Below are 14,837 nucleotides of genomic sequence, written 5' to 3' on the forward strand. Positions count from 1 at the left end.
CAAGGAGCACCACCAACGACAATACTCCATACCACTAACACAGATGATCTGGGCAGGTTCTTTGCCGGTTTAGATTAGCAGGTAAGACCTAATGTCTTCTTCCACAGCATCCCTCTAGACCGGCACAGATGGGAAGTACCAAAACAGTGGCCATCAACTGTGGGGCCTCCTAAGCCCTGCCTCCCACGTAAGTACTCCAAACACCACATCCTGATGGACCTGCACATCCAATCTATAATGACGCACAACAACAACAACAAAAAAACAATGAAGTCCACACCGCTGCCTTGCGGATGTAAGGCTGCTACTTCTACTTTAAGCAACAACAAGGCCAGACCTTTGTTCAGACCTGCCTGCAAAAAATCCAGAACCCGAGGCAATGATGCATTAAGGGGCTCATTCTGCCGACTGGCACACCAATCCTCAAAAGACATGCCATACCCGCACCTAAGCGATGGAAGTAGACCACAGAAGTGTAGCAATTACTGACGAAGAATAACCTCTCTTTCTCAAATATGCCCTCTCAAGAGCCAAGCCGAATTGGGTAGCAGCACCAGGCCCTGACACAGCAAGTCTTCCATTTGAGGCAACCAAAGCGGCTCCTCCACCAGGAGATGAACCGAGGTCTGTGCAGCCAATCTGGAGCCACCAGAACCACGGGACCCCAGTGATGCTCTAATTGCTGAATTACCCTGCTGACTAGAGGCCACGGCGGAAACACAAAAAGGAGCCCAGACACAGGCAAAGTCTGAAGTAGAGCATCCATGCCCTCTGCTGCTCCATCTCTCCTCTGGCTGAAAAAAGATCGAGGAACCTTGGCATTGCAAGAAGTCACCATCAAGTCCATGATGGGCAAAGGCCACTGGATTCAAACCCACTCCCCCGGATCTAGGAGATGTCCTCTGATGTAGTCTTCCTGGACATTGTCCACCCCTGCAACATGTGCTGCAGAAAGATCAGACAGATTAAGCTCCACCCAGGAGAGAAGCAGAGCAGCCTCTTGAGCCACCTATAGACTTTTCGTGCTCCCCTGCCGACTGAAATAAGCCACTGCCGTGGAATTGTCCAACAGGACTCGCACCGCCTTGCCTATGAGAAGGGACTGTAACAAGAGCAACGCCAAGCAAATGGCCCTGACCTCCAACACATTGATCGAGAATTGCGTCTCCTGAAACCAAATCACTTTACCCACACAGTGGCCCCCCCACCCCCAGCCCAGGAGACTGGCATCCATTATCAGCATCACTCACTGAGCAGTTTCCAGCCATGCTCATTTCGAGAGGTGACTGGGCCACGCCAAACACTAAAGGGGAAGCCAGGCCTCCAAATCTTATGACTGAGGTGACAACAGGACAGAAGAGCTGACAGTGGTCTCATGTGAGCTCTGGCCCATAGCACCTCCAACAGAACTGCTGCAACCTTGCCCCTAACGGAACCGGAAGCTGGACCCACACACCTACATTGGGAGGTCCGTCCAGGAGCGATTGCCAAGAGACCAGAATCTCTGCCCCCTCAACAACTTCCCCTCCCCCCAAAAAGGGCTGAGACCTCTGAAAATAGCAACTATGCTGAGTATCATCACCTCAGAGCCTCCCAAAATCTACCTTTCCCAGAGACACCTCTACTAGACTGTTTAGGTCTATCTTCTGGAAGCCAAGGAAACTTGGTCTCTCCTAGGCTCTTCACCAATTTATCCAACTCCTCACCAAACAAGAAAGACCCATGAAAAGGAAACTTGCTAAGTCTGGATATCGATGCCGCATCCACAGACCAGCCCCACAATCTCAACAAGCATCGAGCAGCCATTCTGAGCGTTATAGACTTAGGCAAAGTACGGAGAAGATCATAAAGAACATCAACAAGGAAGGATGAACCCATCGCAAGTTTAGTCACTTCCTGATCACAAGGGACCTATCATCTGACTCGATGCAAAAGATCTTCTCCGCCCAGTGAAAACAGGCCCGCTCAACAAAACTTCTGCAGATAGCCCCTTCCACCACCAAGGTCGCAACATCAAAACTCTGCTTTAAGACAGCCTCCATTCGACAGTCCTGAGAATTCCGCAGCGCAGTGTCCTTGCCCACAGGGACAGTATTATTCTTCGTTACTGCTGAAACCACAGCAGCCACTATTGGAGGACGTAGAGGTTCCCTGTCCTGCTCCTGAAAAGATTAAAAGGCGGACCATGTACCGGGCCACCCGAAAAGGAGAGTTCACAGCCTTCCGCTGGGTCTGAATGACATCCCTAATGTCTTGATGCATGTGTAAAGATCGCGAAGACTTCCTGATGCCTTTTAAAAGAGGGCCCACCATCCGAGGAGCTTCTTGTGAAGCCTCCTCAAATTTTAAAACAGAAGAAACCTGAGAAATAAAGTTCCTGGAACTCCTCCCAGTGGAAAATACGGACCACCAAGGCATCCTCCCCAGGAGGCAAGTCCTTCGTTCAACTATCAGCCCCTAAACCATGCTCTGATTCTAAAACCTCCTCATCTGCTCAGTCCTGATCCGCCTCTGACCGAGGAGAGGCACCGTCCAATAAATCCTCTACTCTCGCCTCTACCCACTGCTTCTTAGAGAGAGGAAAAGGAAGAGCAAGAGGAGAACAGTCCTCGTGTGCTGTTCCGTGTAGAGGTTGCAGAGACTGGCTGTGGCTGTCCTCTTTAGAGACAGAAGGCCCCTATACACGGCCAACACGAATTGAGGGGAAAAATCCACCCCCGAACACAGAGGACATCGAGGACTCCTATTCAGGGCCGGCGAGAAACATAGGTACCAATCAAGGGGGCTGATCTGAAGCTGGCGCAGTTTTCAAGATGGTGGTGGTTCCCACTGAAATCAGAACTGCCGCCATCGAGTCCTCTGCTGCCGACACTGAAGAGGTTGCCATCACAGCCATGCATGACGGCCCCCGCCTGTGCCTCTTGACTCCAGAGCCTGCAGAACTGCTGCCGCTGTCTCCCTGACTGCACAGACCGAGCAGTGACCCGTGAAATCAACAGCCTGATGCTAACAGATCGTACAGCGCTTCAGGCGCTAGGAGCATATGTCAGCTGTTGCAAAACTCTGAGGAACGCTAGGGAAACACAAGCGGCCCTGGAATCCCCCTCTTCCCCCCTCCGACGGTGACGAGTACACAGCACAAGCTGGCAGGGGAAAAACAGTAGGTTGGCTAAACTTAAAAAATAAATAAATAAAAACAGTTTAACAGCCTTGCCAACAAAGGCCAAATGCCTATGGGCAGACCCCTCAGCCTCTCAAGACAGCCTATCTATCAGCAGGCAGAGGAGGATAGCTCGGGCCCCAAGACAATTATCCAAGAAGGAGGAGGAAGGGACTCTGCCACCTGAGTAGCATCCTTGGGGCAAAAGAGACCCCCCCCTCCCCCATGGACCTCAACCTCTGTCTGTTCTCTCTCTGCGGCTGTAAAGTACTTTAAGCATTTCTTACGATGAGTACTTTTTGAAGTTTTTGAGCTAATTTTTAGATTTAAAAAAAGTGGGTTTGCACTGTGAGTAATGATATACCAATATAAAAAATAATATTATATAGTGCCTGATCAAGGAGGAGGTTGGTGTCGTAAAGCTTGTAGTTAAAGTTAAATACCAGCAAGTTACACCACTGAGATCTGAAAGTATATTATTACTGACCAATGTGGAAATATTTGTGTGATGCGTTAGAGAGTAAGTCATGTATGGAGCTATGGCTACTAATTTGCCTATGAAGCTAGAGGGAAGGTTGGTTTGTAGTCCACCGAGTATGAAGAGAGAAAATAAAGACCTCTCTATACTGAGCTCTGCTAAATGGCGAGGCCCTCTGCTTAATCTTTGGTGTGAGGAAGGCTTTATCCTACCTCCTGAGGAGGCTCTCATCACTTCTATCTAATACATATACATAGAAACACCTGATTCAGGACAGACTCTGAACTCTGCCCTTAATTCAAGTGTCAGATACTCTCTCGTCTAGAGTCTGGGGCCGTCACATTTATTCCTCTCTATATGCGTCTTTTATATCCACTGACGTCACTCCTGTTGATTAGCCAACAGGAAATGATATTCCATAATGCACAGGAAGAGTGGCTGGAAACTGGAAGAGTCTTGAGATACGTACTTGCTAAATGCTGGGAGGTGACAGTGGCAGCAGGGGTGGGGAAAAAAGTAAGCATAGGTCTTCCGAGTTAGTAGAACACCTCACTGAAAAGCTGCACCCACACAATATAACAAGAGCAGGCTTTGTTCCTCTGTGGGTGGATGAGATGAGAGCAGGGAAATTTCACAGAATGGGTCCAGCACTTACTTTCTTGTTCCTGCAGATTGTATGCCAAGGTATGATCCTCCAGAACTGCAAAGTCTCGACACACTACAAAACAGGGTAGGAACAGGAGAGAAAAATAAGACAACACAATGGGTTAGACGAACAGAAAATGACAGTAGATGAAGACCGTGGAGGGGCATAATCGAACGGGGACGACCATCTCTAAGGACGTCCCGGCGAAGGGGCGGGGAAACTGCTATTATCGAAACAAGATGGGCGTCCATCTTTCATTTCGATAATATGGTCTGGGACGCCCATATCTCAACATTTAGGTCGACCTTAGAGATGGTCGTCCCAGGTTTTGGACGATAATGGAAACAGAGGACGCCCATCTCAAAAACGACCAAATCTAAGGCATTTGGTCGTTGGAGGAGCCAGCATTCATAGTGCACTGGTCACCCTCACATGCCAGGACACAAACCGGGCACCCTAGGGGGCACTGCAGTGGACTTCAGAAATTGCTCCCAGGTGCATACCTCCCTTACCTTCGGTGCTGAGGAGTGGCCTAGTGGTTAGGGTGGTGGACTTTGGTCCTGGGGAACTGAGGAACCGAGTTTGATTCCCGGCACAGGCAGCTCCTTGTGACTCTGGGCAAAGTCACTTAACCCTCCATTGCCTGCCGCATTGAGCCTGCCATGAGTGGGAAAAAGCGCGGGGTACAAATGTAACAAAAATAAAAAATAAAATAACCCCCCCCCCCCAAAACCCACTCCCCACAACTGTACACCACTACCATAGCTCTTATGGGTGAAGGGGGGCAACTACATGTGGGTACAGTGGGTTTCGGGTGGGTTTTGAAGGGCTCACATTTACCAGCACAAGTGTAACAGGTAGGGGAGGATGGGCCTGGGTCCACCTGCCTGAAGTGCACTGCACCCACTAAAACTGCTCCAGGGACCTGCTTACTGCTGTCATGGAGCTGGGTATGACATTTGAGGCTGGCAAAAATTTTTTTAAAGTTTTTTTTTAAGGGTGGAAGGGGGTTGGTGACCACTGGGGGAGTAAGGGGAGGTCATCCCCGATTCCCTCCAGTGGTCATCTGGTCAGTTTGGGCACCTTTTTGAGGCTTGGTCGTGAAAAAAAATGGACCAAGTAAAGTCGACCAAATACTCATCAGGGACGCCCTTCTTTTTTCCATTATCGGCCGAGGACGCCCATCTCTTAAGCATGCCCCAGCCCCACCTTCGCAATGCCTCCAACACCCCCCCCCCCCCCCCCCGTGAACTTTGGTCGTCCCCGCGACGGACTGCAGTAGAGGATGCCCAAAATCGGCTTTCGATTATGCTGATTTGGGCGACCCTGAGAGAAGGACGCCCATCTCCCGATTTGTGTCGGAAGATGGGCACCCTTGTCTTTCGAAAATGCCCCTGCATGTGGTCTAACCAGTCTGCCCATCAAAAACAACATCTAAGCTCTACAAGCCCTTCCTCTTCCTCAGATTGTAAGCTCTTTGAGCAGGGACTGTCTTTCTTCTATGTTTGTGCAGCGCTGCGTATGCCTTGTAGCGCTATAGAAATGCTAAATAGTAGTAGTAGTAGAGGTTAGTGCAGTGGACTTTGATCCTGGAGAACTGAGTTCGATTCCCACTGCAGCTCCTTGTGACTCTGAGCAAGTCACTTAACCCTCCATTGCCCCTGGTACAAAATAAGTACCTGTATATATGTAAACCACTTTGAATGTAGTTGCAAAAACCTCAGAAAGGCAGTATATCAAGACCCATTTCCCTTTCCCTTATGACATCACAATATCAGAAGTGAGCCAAGTATCGGGCAATCAAGCCATTGTGACATCACTGATGAGGTTGGCTCTTATTGGTGGAATGAGTGGAGGAGTAGCCTAGTGGTTAGTACAGCGGACTCTGATTCCCTTTCCCTAAATCAGAAATATATCAAGTTAGACCAATACACAAAACAAAAAGAAACACACGGTGACTATATTACTCCATCTTTACAAAATACACGTCACCTTAATGGCATTAGTCACAGAGCTCAGTGGCATTGTCCCTCTAATATCTGAACTAGTCCAGTCAGACCTTACGAAGACCACTACAGTTTAAATCCTAAGCTACTCAAGGAGTTGAGAAACAAGCCAATATCTACTTGTAAAAACTGTAGCACATAACACATTCCAGGCTCAGAGCACATTGAAGTAGGAATCTCTTGTGATGGGAGTTAGAAATATTATTGTTACATACTGCAACTGCGATCTTACATACAAGAATTACCCTGGTTAGATCTCATAAAACACTGTTTCAGGAAACTTTTGAGCAGTCCGGGTTTTTAAATTTGTTGTTCATTACATTTTGTTATCTCTTCCACGCCACCCCCCCCCCCCCCCCCAAAAAAAAAAAAATAAAATAAAATCAGCACTACAGGCATAAAAATGCATTAAAAGGGGGTGTATGAAAAGACAGACCAAGCGCTTCCCTCCCAGCCTTGTTTCATCAAAGCCCTTCACTGTGCCACACGAGTTATTCTTTCAGCTTCTGTATCGTGCGGTGTGTGCACTCTGGGAAGGAAACACAGCTGGGCAGAAAAGATAACTTTATGTACTAAGGAAATGGCCAAGGTTGGCGTATGAGCTAATGAAATCTGACAGAGCAGAAAATGGCAGGGAGCCTAAAAAAAGGAGATTAAATCTGTTATTGTACAAAAGATTTCAGGAATTCAGCGGTTGCTGCCCATCCCTCATCAATCGGCAGTGCTTTCAATTAAAAGCTTATAATAACAGGGCAAGCGTTAATGTAAGACGTTTAAAAGCCCTCTTCTCCAAAAATTAACCCTCTGGGTCTATAATCATGCATGCTCATTTTCATCTTAGCACACTAAAATTGTGCTGAAGTTTTTAGGATAGTACCTGTTACATGACGTTCATGGGCTAAGTAAGTAGAAATTAAACCTAAACCAGTAACTGGTTAACACTGGAGTTAATCAGTAGTAATATGTACTTAGGTGTTATTCTCTAACCCTGGCACCTAAATTCAGTAGTGTGCAACTGTGAGAGGGGTGTGGGAAGGGCAGGGGGGGTGCAAGCACTGACAAGCATAAACTGCCACATTTAGGTGTAAGCACTTACATGCTCATGCCTAAAAAGTTGTGCATGTAACCGAGGACTTATGCCAGAATTCTATGATTATATACTAGAGTGGAGGAGTGGCCTATTGGTTAGGGTGGTGGACTTTGGTCCCGGGGAACTGAGTTCGATTCCCACTTCAGACACAGGCAGCTCCTTGTGACTCTGGGCAAGTCACTTAACCCTCCATTGCCCCATGTAAGCCGCATTGAGCCTGCCATGAGTGGGAAAGCGCGGGGTACAAATGTAACAAAAATAAAATAGATACTACTGGAGATTCTACATGGAATGTTGCTACTATTGGAGATTCTACATGGAATGTTGCTATTCCACTAGGAACATTCCATGTAGAAGGCTGCGTAGGCTTCTGTTTCTGTGAGTCTGACGCCCTGCACATTGGTGATCTGCAAGGGCCGACTTCTACATGGAATGTTACTAGTGGAATAGAATCTCAAATAGCAGCAACAGTGGAGGAGTGGCCTAGTGGTTAGGGTGGAGGACTTTGGTCCTGGGGAACTGGGTTCGATTCCCACTGCAGGCACAGGCAGCTCCTTGTGACTCTGGGCAAGTCACTTAACCCTCCATTGCCCCATGTAAGCCACATTGAGCCTGCCATGAGTGGGAAAGCACAGGGTACAAATGTAACAAAAATAAAATAGATACTATTGGAGATTCTACATGCAATGTTGCTACTATTGGAGATTCTACATGGAATGTTGCTATTCCACTAGGAACATTCCATGTAGAAGGCTGCGCAGGCTTCTGTTTCTGTGAGTCTGACGTCCTGCACGGGAGGGTATGTGAGGACTTATATGCTTTCCACAGAGAACACCTGCTACAGGTAAGTAATTTTGATGGCTCCAAGGATAGTAAGTTCTCACAGTACATGTCTCCCTAGCTACTGTCTGCCTTCCACAGAAAAAAAAAAAGGGGGGGGGGGGGAGAAAACAAGGCAATCCAAAAAGTAAATACAAACATACTTTTGTGGGCTACTATTCTTGAAAGGGGAAAAAAATGAGCCTAAGGGGAACGGAGTTGCATTCTAATCCCCAAAAAGATTCTGAAGGACTGACTAGCCAAACCTTGTGTCAGGAATCCTTTCCTAAACAGTACTGGGCTGTGAAATTATGAACTGATGTCTATGTTTCGTCTCTTCAAATTTCCTTTATGGAGACATGTGGGTTACTGATGCCACCGCAGCTTTAACATTGTTAACTGCGACAGGATTCTCACGAGTCAAACCTGCCACAGCATAAGCAAAGGAAATACATAATAGCAGATCGCGTTTGTTGATGGTAGCCCTCTACCCCATTTGGATCAAAATAATCTAACTTAGGTCAAGGATTTCTTGCAATCCAAATGTGTGCATGAGTCTTTACCTTTGTGGGCATGAGGCATAGAAAAAAATGTTGGCAGGAGACTAGACTGGTTAAGATGGAAATCTGATAAGACCTTAGGAAGAAACTTGGGATGAATGAACAAATCCACCCTGTTAAAGAAGTTAATGCAAGGTGGATCAGTTACTAGAGCCTGGAGCTTACTCAATCTGTAAGATAAAAGTCACTATCAGCGAAATTAAGACCTTCCAGGTATGGAGTGGCTGAAAGGGAGCTTTGTCAGCTGGGTTTCATACCATGCTGAGGTTCCATGACACTGAGCGAGCAGTGTTCACCTTAGAAATTTTTGCCAGCTGGGTGGCATGAAGGAATATCAGATGTGGGCAAGGGATTACCTCATAGTTTATAAAATGTTCTGTTAAGTTATCCGGGTGGTGAGTAAAATCAGCTGGGTGGCACGCACAAAAATGTTCTTGGGAGAACTTTGGAGAGGCTTCAACAGAAGCAAGCCTAACATGAATCCAACTAAAGGCCATACAGAGATGGGTTTCCTTTTACATTCTGGCAATAAGCACCAGTTGCAGAAAGGTGTACCTTAAGGGAGATGGTCATCGGATGTGACTCAGCCAAAATATGGAAAGCATTCAAACAGTTTTTATGTGGGACAGAACAAGGATCTAAGGGCCTGTGTCTCACCAGACTACAAACTTCCTCCATTTAAACTTATAAGACCATATAGTGGAATCTCTTCTGGAAGCCAGAAAGACTCGTGACACACTATCAGGTAAATGCAAATAATCTAGTGTCATCCTTTCAAAATGCAACTGAAGAAGAGGGACTCTATACTGGGGTGAAACAGAGTCTCTTAAGCTTGTGTGATCGGTGATGGGGAATTCACCAGTTGTATGGGTTTTCTTACGGCAGGTTCCACAAAGGGAACCATAATGAAGTAAATGATGGTGATCGTTTGTCATCTGAGTTTTAGGAGAGTTTTCACTATCAAGGGAATTGGAGGATACACATATAGAAGACCTTCCTCTCAAACAGAAGGAAGGTGCCTGAAGATGTGTCCCTACCCTGCCCCATACTATCCGTATTCTGAGTAGTGAAAACATCCATCCAGGGGGTGCTCCACTCTTAAAATATCTGAGCCACAGCCTTGTCCATGAAGATACATGTGGTCATAAAACATAACTCAGCTTGTCCACCAGGGACTTCTTCTCTGCCAAGCACGTGGCTCTGAGGGTCATTCCACGAGAAACGGAAAGCGGTCAGGATATGAACTGGGACAATATAGAAGATATGATCCTGTTCACCCTGTTTGAGGTAATATATCACCACCACCTGACTGTATCAATATAATTTTTTTTTTTTGCAAACCTGTAAACCTTTAGAGCAGTACTTTGCAAGCAGGGTCAAATATGCCACATTTGGGGTTGCGATCTGGGCAGCCACTACATAGGCATCACATTAGGATATGCCTTAGTAGGGTCACAGGCATTGCTTTGACCATAAACATGAGGTCACAGCCTCAACTAGTTTTAGCAACACTCCATACTGCTCTGAATTCCAGGAAATTTATCCAATAAAGTTTCTCTTGGTGGGACTATGAACCCCAACTGTGAAGCCCATGTACATGTGTTCAAACTGAGCGGGAAGCTCGTATGTCATGAGGGTTTAATACTGTAGGATTTGGAAGGGAATTCCTTTTGCCCCATTGTCATTTCTATTAGAAGGTCCTAATGTCCCAAGGTAAGAAGTAACCAGTTAGCAAGAGACTTGGAAAAGTGGACTGAACAAAAAGAAAAAAAGGGAATCGTAGTAGTATCCACAAGGACAGAACAGACAGATGAACAAATGTTTACAGAAATGAGGAAAGCTGGCAAATTGGGCAACATTATAATAATGGGCGATTTCAATAACCCCAATATTGGCTGGGTAAATGCTACATTAGGGAGCGCTAGGGAGATAAAAACCTTAGACGTAATAAATGACTGCTTCATGGAGCAACTGGTCGAAGAACCGTCAAGGAGGGAAGCTATTTTAGATCTAATCCTTAGTGGAATGCAGGGCATGGTACGAAAGGTAACTTGGATCCGCTGGGAATCAAATCTAAGCTGATATCGAAAGTGAAGTCACTATACTATAGCAGCATTCAATCTTCAAAAGGGTGACCATGACAAAATGAGGAAAATGGTTAAAAAGAAGCTGAAAGGGTCAGCCGCAAAGGTTAGGTCTTTAAAATCTGGAGCGGACAACGTGTAAAAATACCATCATGAAAGCCCAGGCCAGATGTATTCCACATATTAACAAAGGCGGAAAGAAGAGCAAACGATAGCCAGCGGTTAAGAGATGAAGTGAATGAGGCTATTGGAGCCAAAAGAGCGTCCTTCAAAGAATGGATAAAGGAGCTGAATGAAGAAAAAAAAGAAGCAACATACACAGTGCCAAGCTAGATGCAAAGCACCGATAAAAAAGGCTTAAAGAGAATAAGAAACTTGCCGTGGAGACAAACTCATAGTAACACCTTTTTCAGGTACATCAGAAGCAGAGAGTCTGTGAGAGAATCCATGGGACCATTATATTCATGAAGGATCCAAAGGGGCTCAGGGATGACAAGGCCACAGCGGAGAGACTGAATGAATTCTTTGCTTCGGTCTTTACGGAAGATGTAAGAGATCTACCTGTACCGGAAATGGTTTTCAAGGGTGAAAATGCGAAGAAACAAAAATCTCATTGAACCTGGAAGACATACTGAGCCAAATTGACAAGTTAAAGGATGATAAATTACTTGGACCAGATGGCGTACACTCCAGGGTACTGAAAGAACTCAAAACATGAAATTGCTGATCTGAAACCCGTCCTTTAAAATCATTCATACTACCTGAAGATTGGAACGTAGCCATTGTAATGCTGATTTAAAAAAAAAAAAAAAAAGTTTCAGAGATCTGGGAAAATTACAGACTGGAAAGTCCGATTTCAGTGCTGAGAAAATTAAAAAGTCATGGGCTAGGAGGCAATGTCCTTCTGTGGATTAGAAATTGTTCATTGGACAGAAAACAGGAAGGGGCTGGTGGTTGGGAGGCGGGGATAGTGCTGGGCAGACTTATACGGTCTGTGCTAGAGCCGGTGGTGGGAGGCGGGGCTAGTGGTTGGGAGGCGGGGATAGTGCTGGGCAGACTTATACGGTCTGTGCTAGAGCCGGTGGTGGGAGGCGGGGCTGGTGGTTGGGAGGCGGGGATAGTGCTGGGCAGACTTATACGGTCTGTGCTAGAGCCGGTGGTGGGAGGCGGGGCTGGTGGTTGGGAGGCGGGGATAGTGCTGGGCAGACTTATACGGTCTGTGCCAGAGCTGGTGGTGGGCAGCGGGACTGGTGGTTGGGAGGCGGGGATAGTGCTGGACAGACTTGTACGGTCTGTGCCAGAGCCGGGGTTGGGAGGCAGGGCTGGGGAGGTGAGGATAGTGCTGGGCAGACTTATACGGTCTGTGCCTGTGCCTGTGCCAGAGCCGGTGGTTGGGAGGTGGGGCGGGTGGTTGGGAGGCGGGGATAGTGCGGGGCAGACTTATACGGTCTGTGCCCTGAAGAGCACAGGTACAAATCAAAGTAGGGTATACACAAAAAGCAGCAAATATGAGTTATCTTGTTGGGCAGACTGGATGGACCGTGCAGGTCTTTTTCTGCCGTCATCTACTATGTTACTATGTTACTATAAGTAGGGTTAACATGCCATTTTTCTCAATGAAGGGGGTGTATAGTGGAAAGCTACAGGGATCAGTACCGGGACCGGTGCTATTTAACATATTTATAAAAGATCTGGAAATGGAACGACAAGCGAGGTGATTAATTTGCTGATGACACAAAACTATTCAACGTTGTCAAACACGCATATTGTGAAAATCGCAGGAAGACCTTAGGAAACTGGAAGACTGGGCATCCAAATGGCAGATGAAATTTAATGTGGACAAATGCAAAGTGATGCACATTGGGAGGAAGAATCCGAACCATAGTTACCTGATGCTAAGGTCCACCTTAGAAGTCAACACTCAAGAAAAAAATCTAGGTGTCATTGTAGACAATACGCTGAAATCCATTCTATTCTGGTCACCTTATCTCAAAAAAAAAGATATAGTGGAATTAGAAAAGGTTCAAAAAAAGAGCGACCAAAATGATAAAGGGAATGGAATTTCTCTCGTATGAGGAAAGGCTAAACAGTTAAGGCTCTTCACTTGGAAAAGAGATGGCTGAGGGGGGAATATGATCAAGGTCTATAAAATCCTGAGCAGTGTAGAATGGATAGAAGCAAAATCGATTTTTCACTCTTTCAAAAAGTACAAAAACCAGGGGACACTTCATGAAATTACATACAAATACTTTTAAAAAATTGTTGTACGCTATCCCCCAGATTCTACAGTGCGCTTAGATTATTCTATATACCGTGGGTAACTTAATTGGCTTAACAAGTTAATAAGCTCTGATAACAGCACTTAAATAATGACCACTGATTGGCACTGATTAGAATTTAGGCGTATAACTCGCCAAGCGTCTTCTGTAACGATGTGCGTCGTACTTCTAACATGCGGAAGCAAAAAGGGGTGTGGTTATGGGCATTCTAAAATCTAGGTGCCTAGTTATAGAATATGGCTGGCCTAGTCTGCCTAAATCTACGCGTCGAGATCTACACCAGGTTTTTGTTGACGTAAATGGATGTGCACCAATATCAGCGCTGAAATATCAATTAATCTCCTCCTATGTGTATTTGTTTTTCCCTTGTCCTGAGTTAAAGATACATTAAAAAAAAAGAAAAATAGGAGGAAATATTTTTTCACTCCAAGAATAGTTAAGCACTGGATCTCGCTGCCAAGGGATGTGGTAACAGCAGTTAGTGTACTGGGTTTTAAAAAAAAGTTTTGCACAAGTTCCTGGAGGACAAGTCTATAGTCCGTTGTTGAGATGGGCATGGGGGAAGCTGCTGCTTGCTCCGGGATCGGCAGCATGGAATGTTGCTATTAACTGGGTTTCTGCCAGGTACCTATGACCTGGATTGACTGTTGGAAGCAGGATACCGGGCTAGATGCACCATTGGTCTGACCCAGTATGGCTATTCTTATCTTCTTAAGACATTGCTTTCTTAATTTCCAATTGCTAATTACAAATAAGTAAAACAAGAATGCTGCATCAATTCCGGTTCAACACGAGCAGGGTAAGGCTTCTGTGGTTGAATATTGATCAAGGGAGTGACTCAATTGAAGGAGCAGGGATGAATGTTGAATTAGCTGATGAAAAATTATTTAAATTCCTAGAGGGAGAGAGCTTGCTTGATTTTTTTTTTTTTTTGCCTAGAGGAAGGGGTACAAAAAAATACACCAAAAGGACTAGGGGCTCTGGCAGGGGTTCCCAAACCTGTTCTGGGGGAACCCCAGCCAGTCAGGTTTTCAGGATATCCACAATGAAAATGCACGAGATAGATATTCATACTAAGGAGGAAGTGTATGCAAATCAATCTCGCGCATATTCATTGTGGATATCCTGAAAACCTGACTGGCCGCAACTCCCCCAGGAATCACTGGGCTCTGGAATCGAGCAACAGAGTCAACGTTTGTACCCTTGGGCTGAAGCACGAAGCTAGGCAGGTCTCAAGGAGAACGAGTCACATGCAACATTTAACCTGTAATAACAAGAGATTATATGCACTAGCAGGAAGTTTCTGCTCACTCCAGCTTACAGTCTGTCAGTACAATACAAAAGAAAATGCAAACACGCACACAACTGTGGCAGCAGAACACAGAGTGCGGCAGCAATCAAAATAAGCAATTAGAACATTAAGAATTGTTCAGAAAGGAATACAGAATAAAACAGAATGTGTCTGTATTGATTCATGGTGCATAGGTAGCTCTGACTGGCTTATCTCAGAAGATGTAGACTCAAGAAAAATGTCAGGAAGTACTTTTTCACGGCGTGTGTGGTGGATGCTTGGAATGCCCTCCCGCGGGAGGTGGTGGAGATGAAAACGGTAACGGAATTCAAACATGCGTGGGATAAACATAAAGGAATCCTGTTCAGAAGGAATGGATCCTCAGGAGCTTAGCTGAGATTGGATAACAGAGCCGGTAGTGGGA

The 14,837-nt window shown here is 45.9% G+C and overlaps 1 protein-coding gene across 2 annotated transcripts in view; it reads right to left on the reverse strand.

Moving 5' to 3' along the window:
* Positions 1–14,837, reverse strand: part of CCDC50 (coiled-coil domain containing 50) — a 79,386-nt gene that overhangs the window by 47,312 nt on the left and 17,237 nt on the right. For both annotated transcript variants that reach the window (XM_030215832.1, XM_030215833.1), the window contains exon 2: positions 4,294–4,356. In XM_030215832.1, the coding sequence (XP_030071692.1) occupies positions 4,294–4,356 (63 nt within the window). The remainder of the gene's footprint in view (positions 1–4,293; positions 4,357–14,837) is intronic.

The sequence above is a fragment of the Microcaecilia unicolor genome, chromosome 10, assembly GCF_901765095.1.
Source record: "Microcaecilia unicolor chromosome 10, aMicUni1.1, whole genome shotgun sequence".
In the NCBI taxonomy this organism is placed as follows: Eukaryota; Metazoa; Chordata; class Amphibia; order Gymnophiona; family Siphonopidae; genus Microcaecilia; species Microcaecilia unicolor.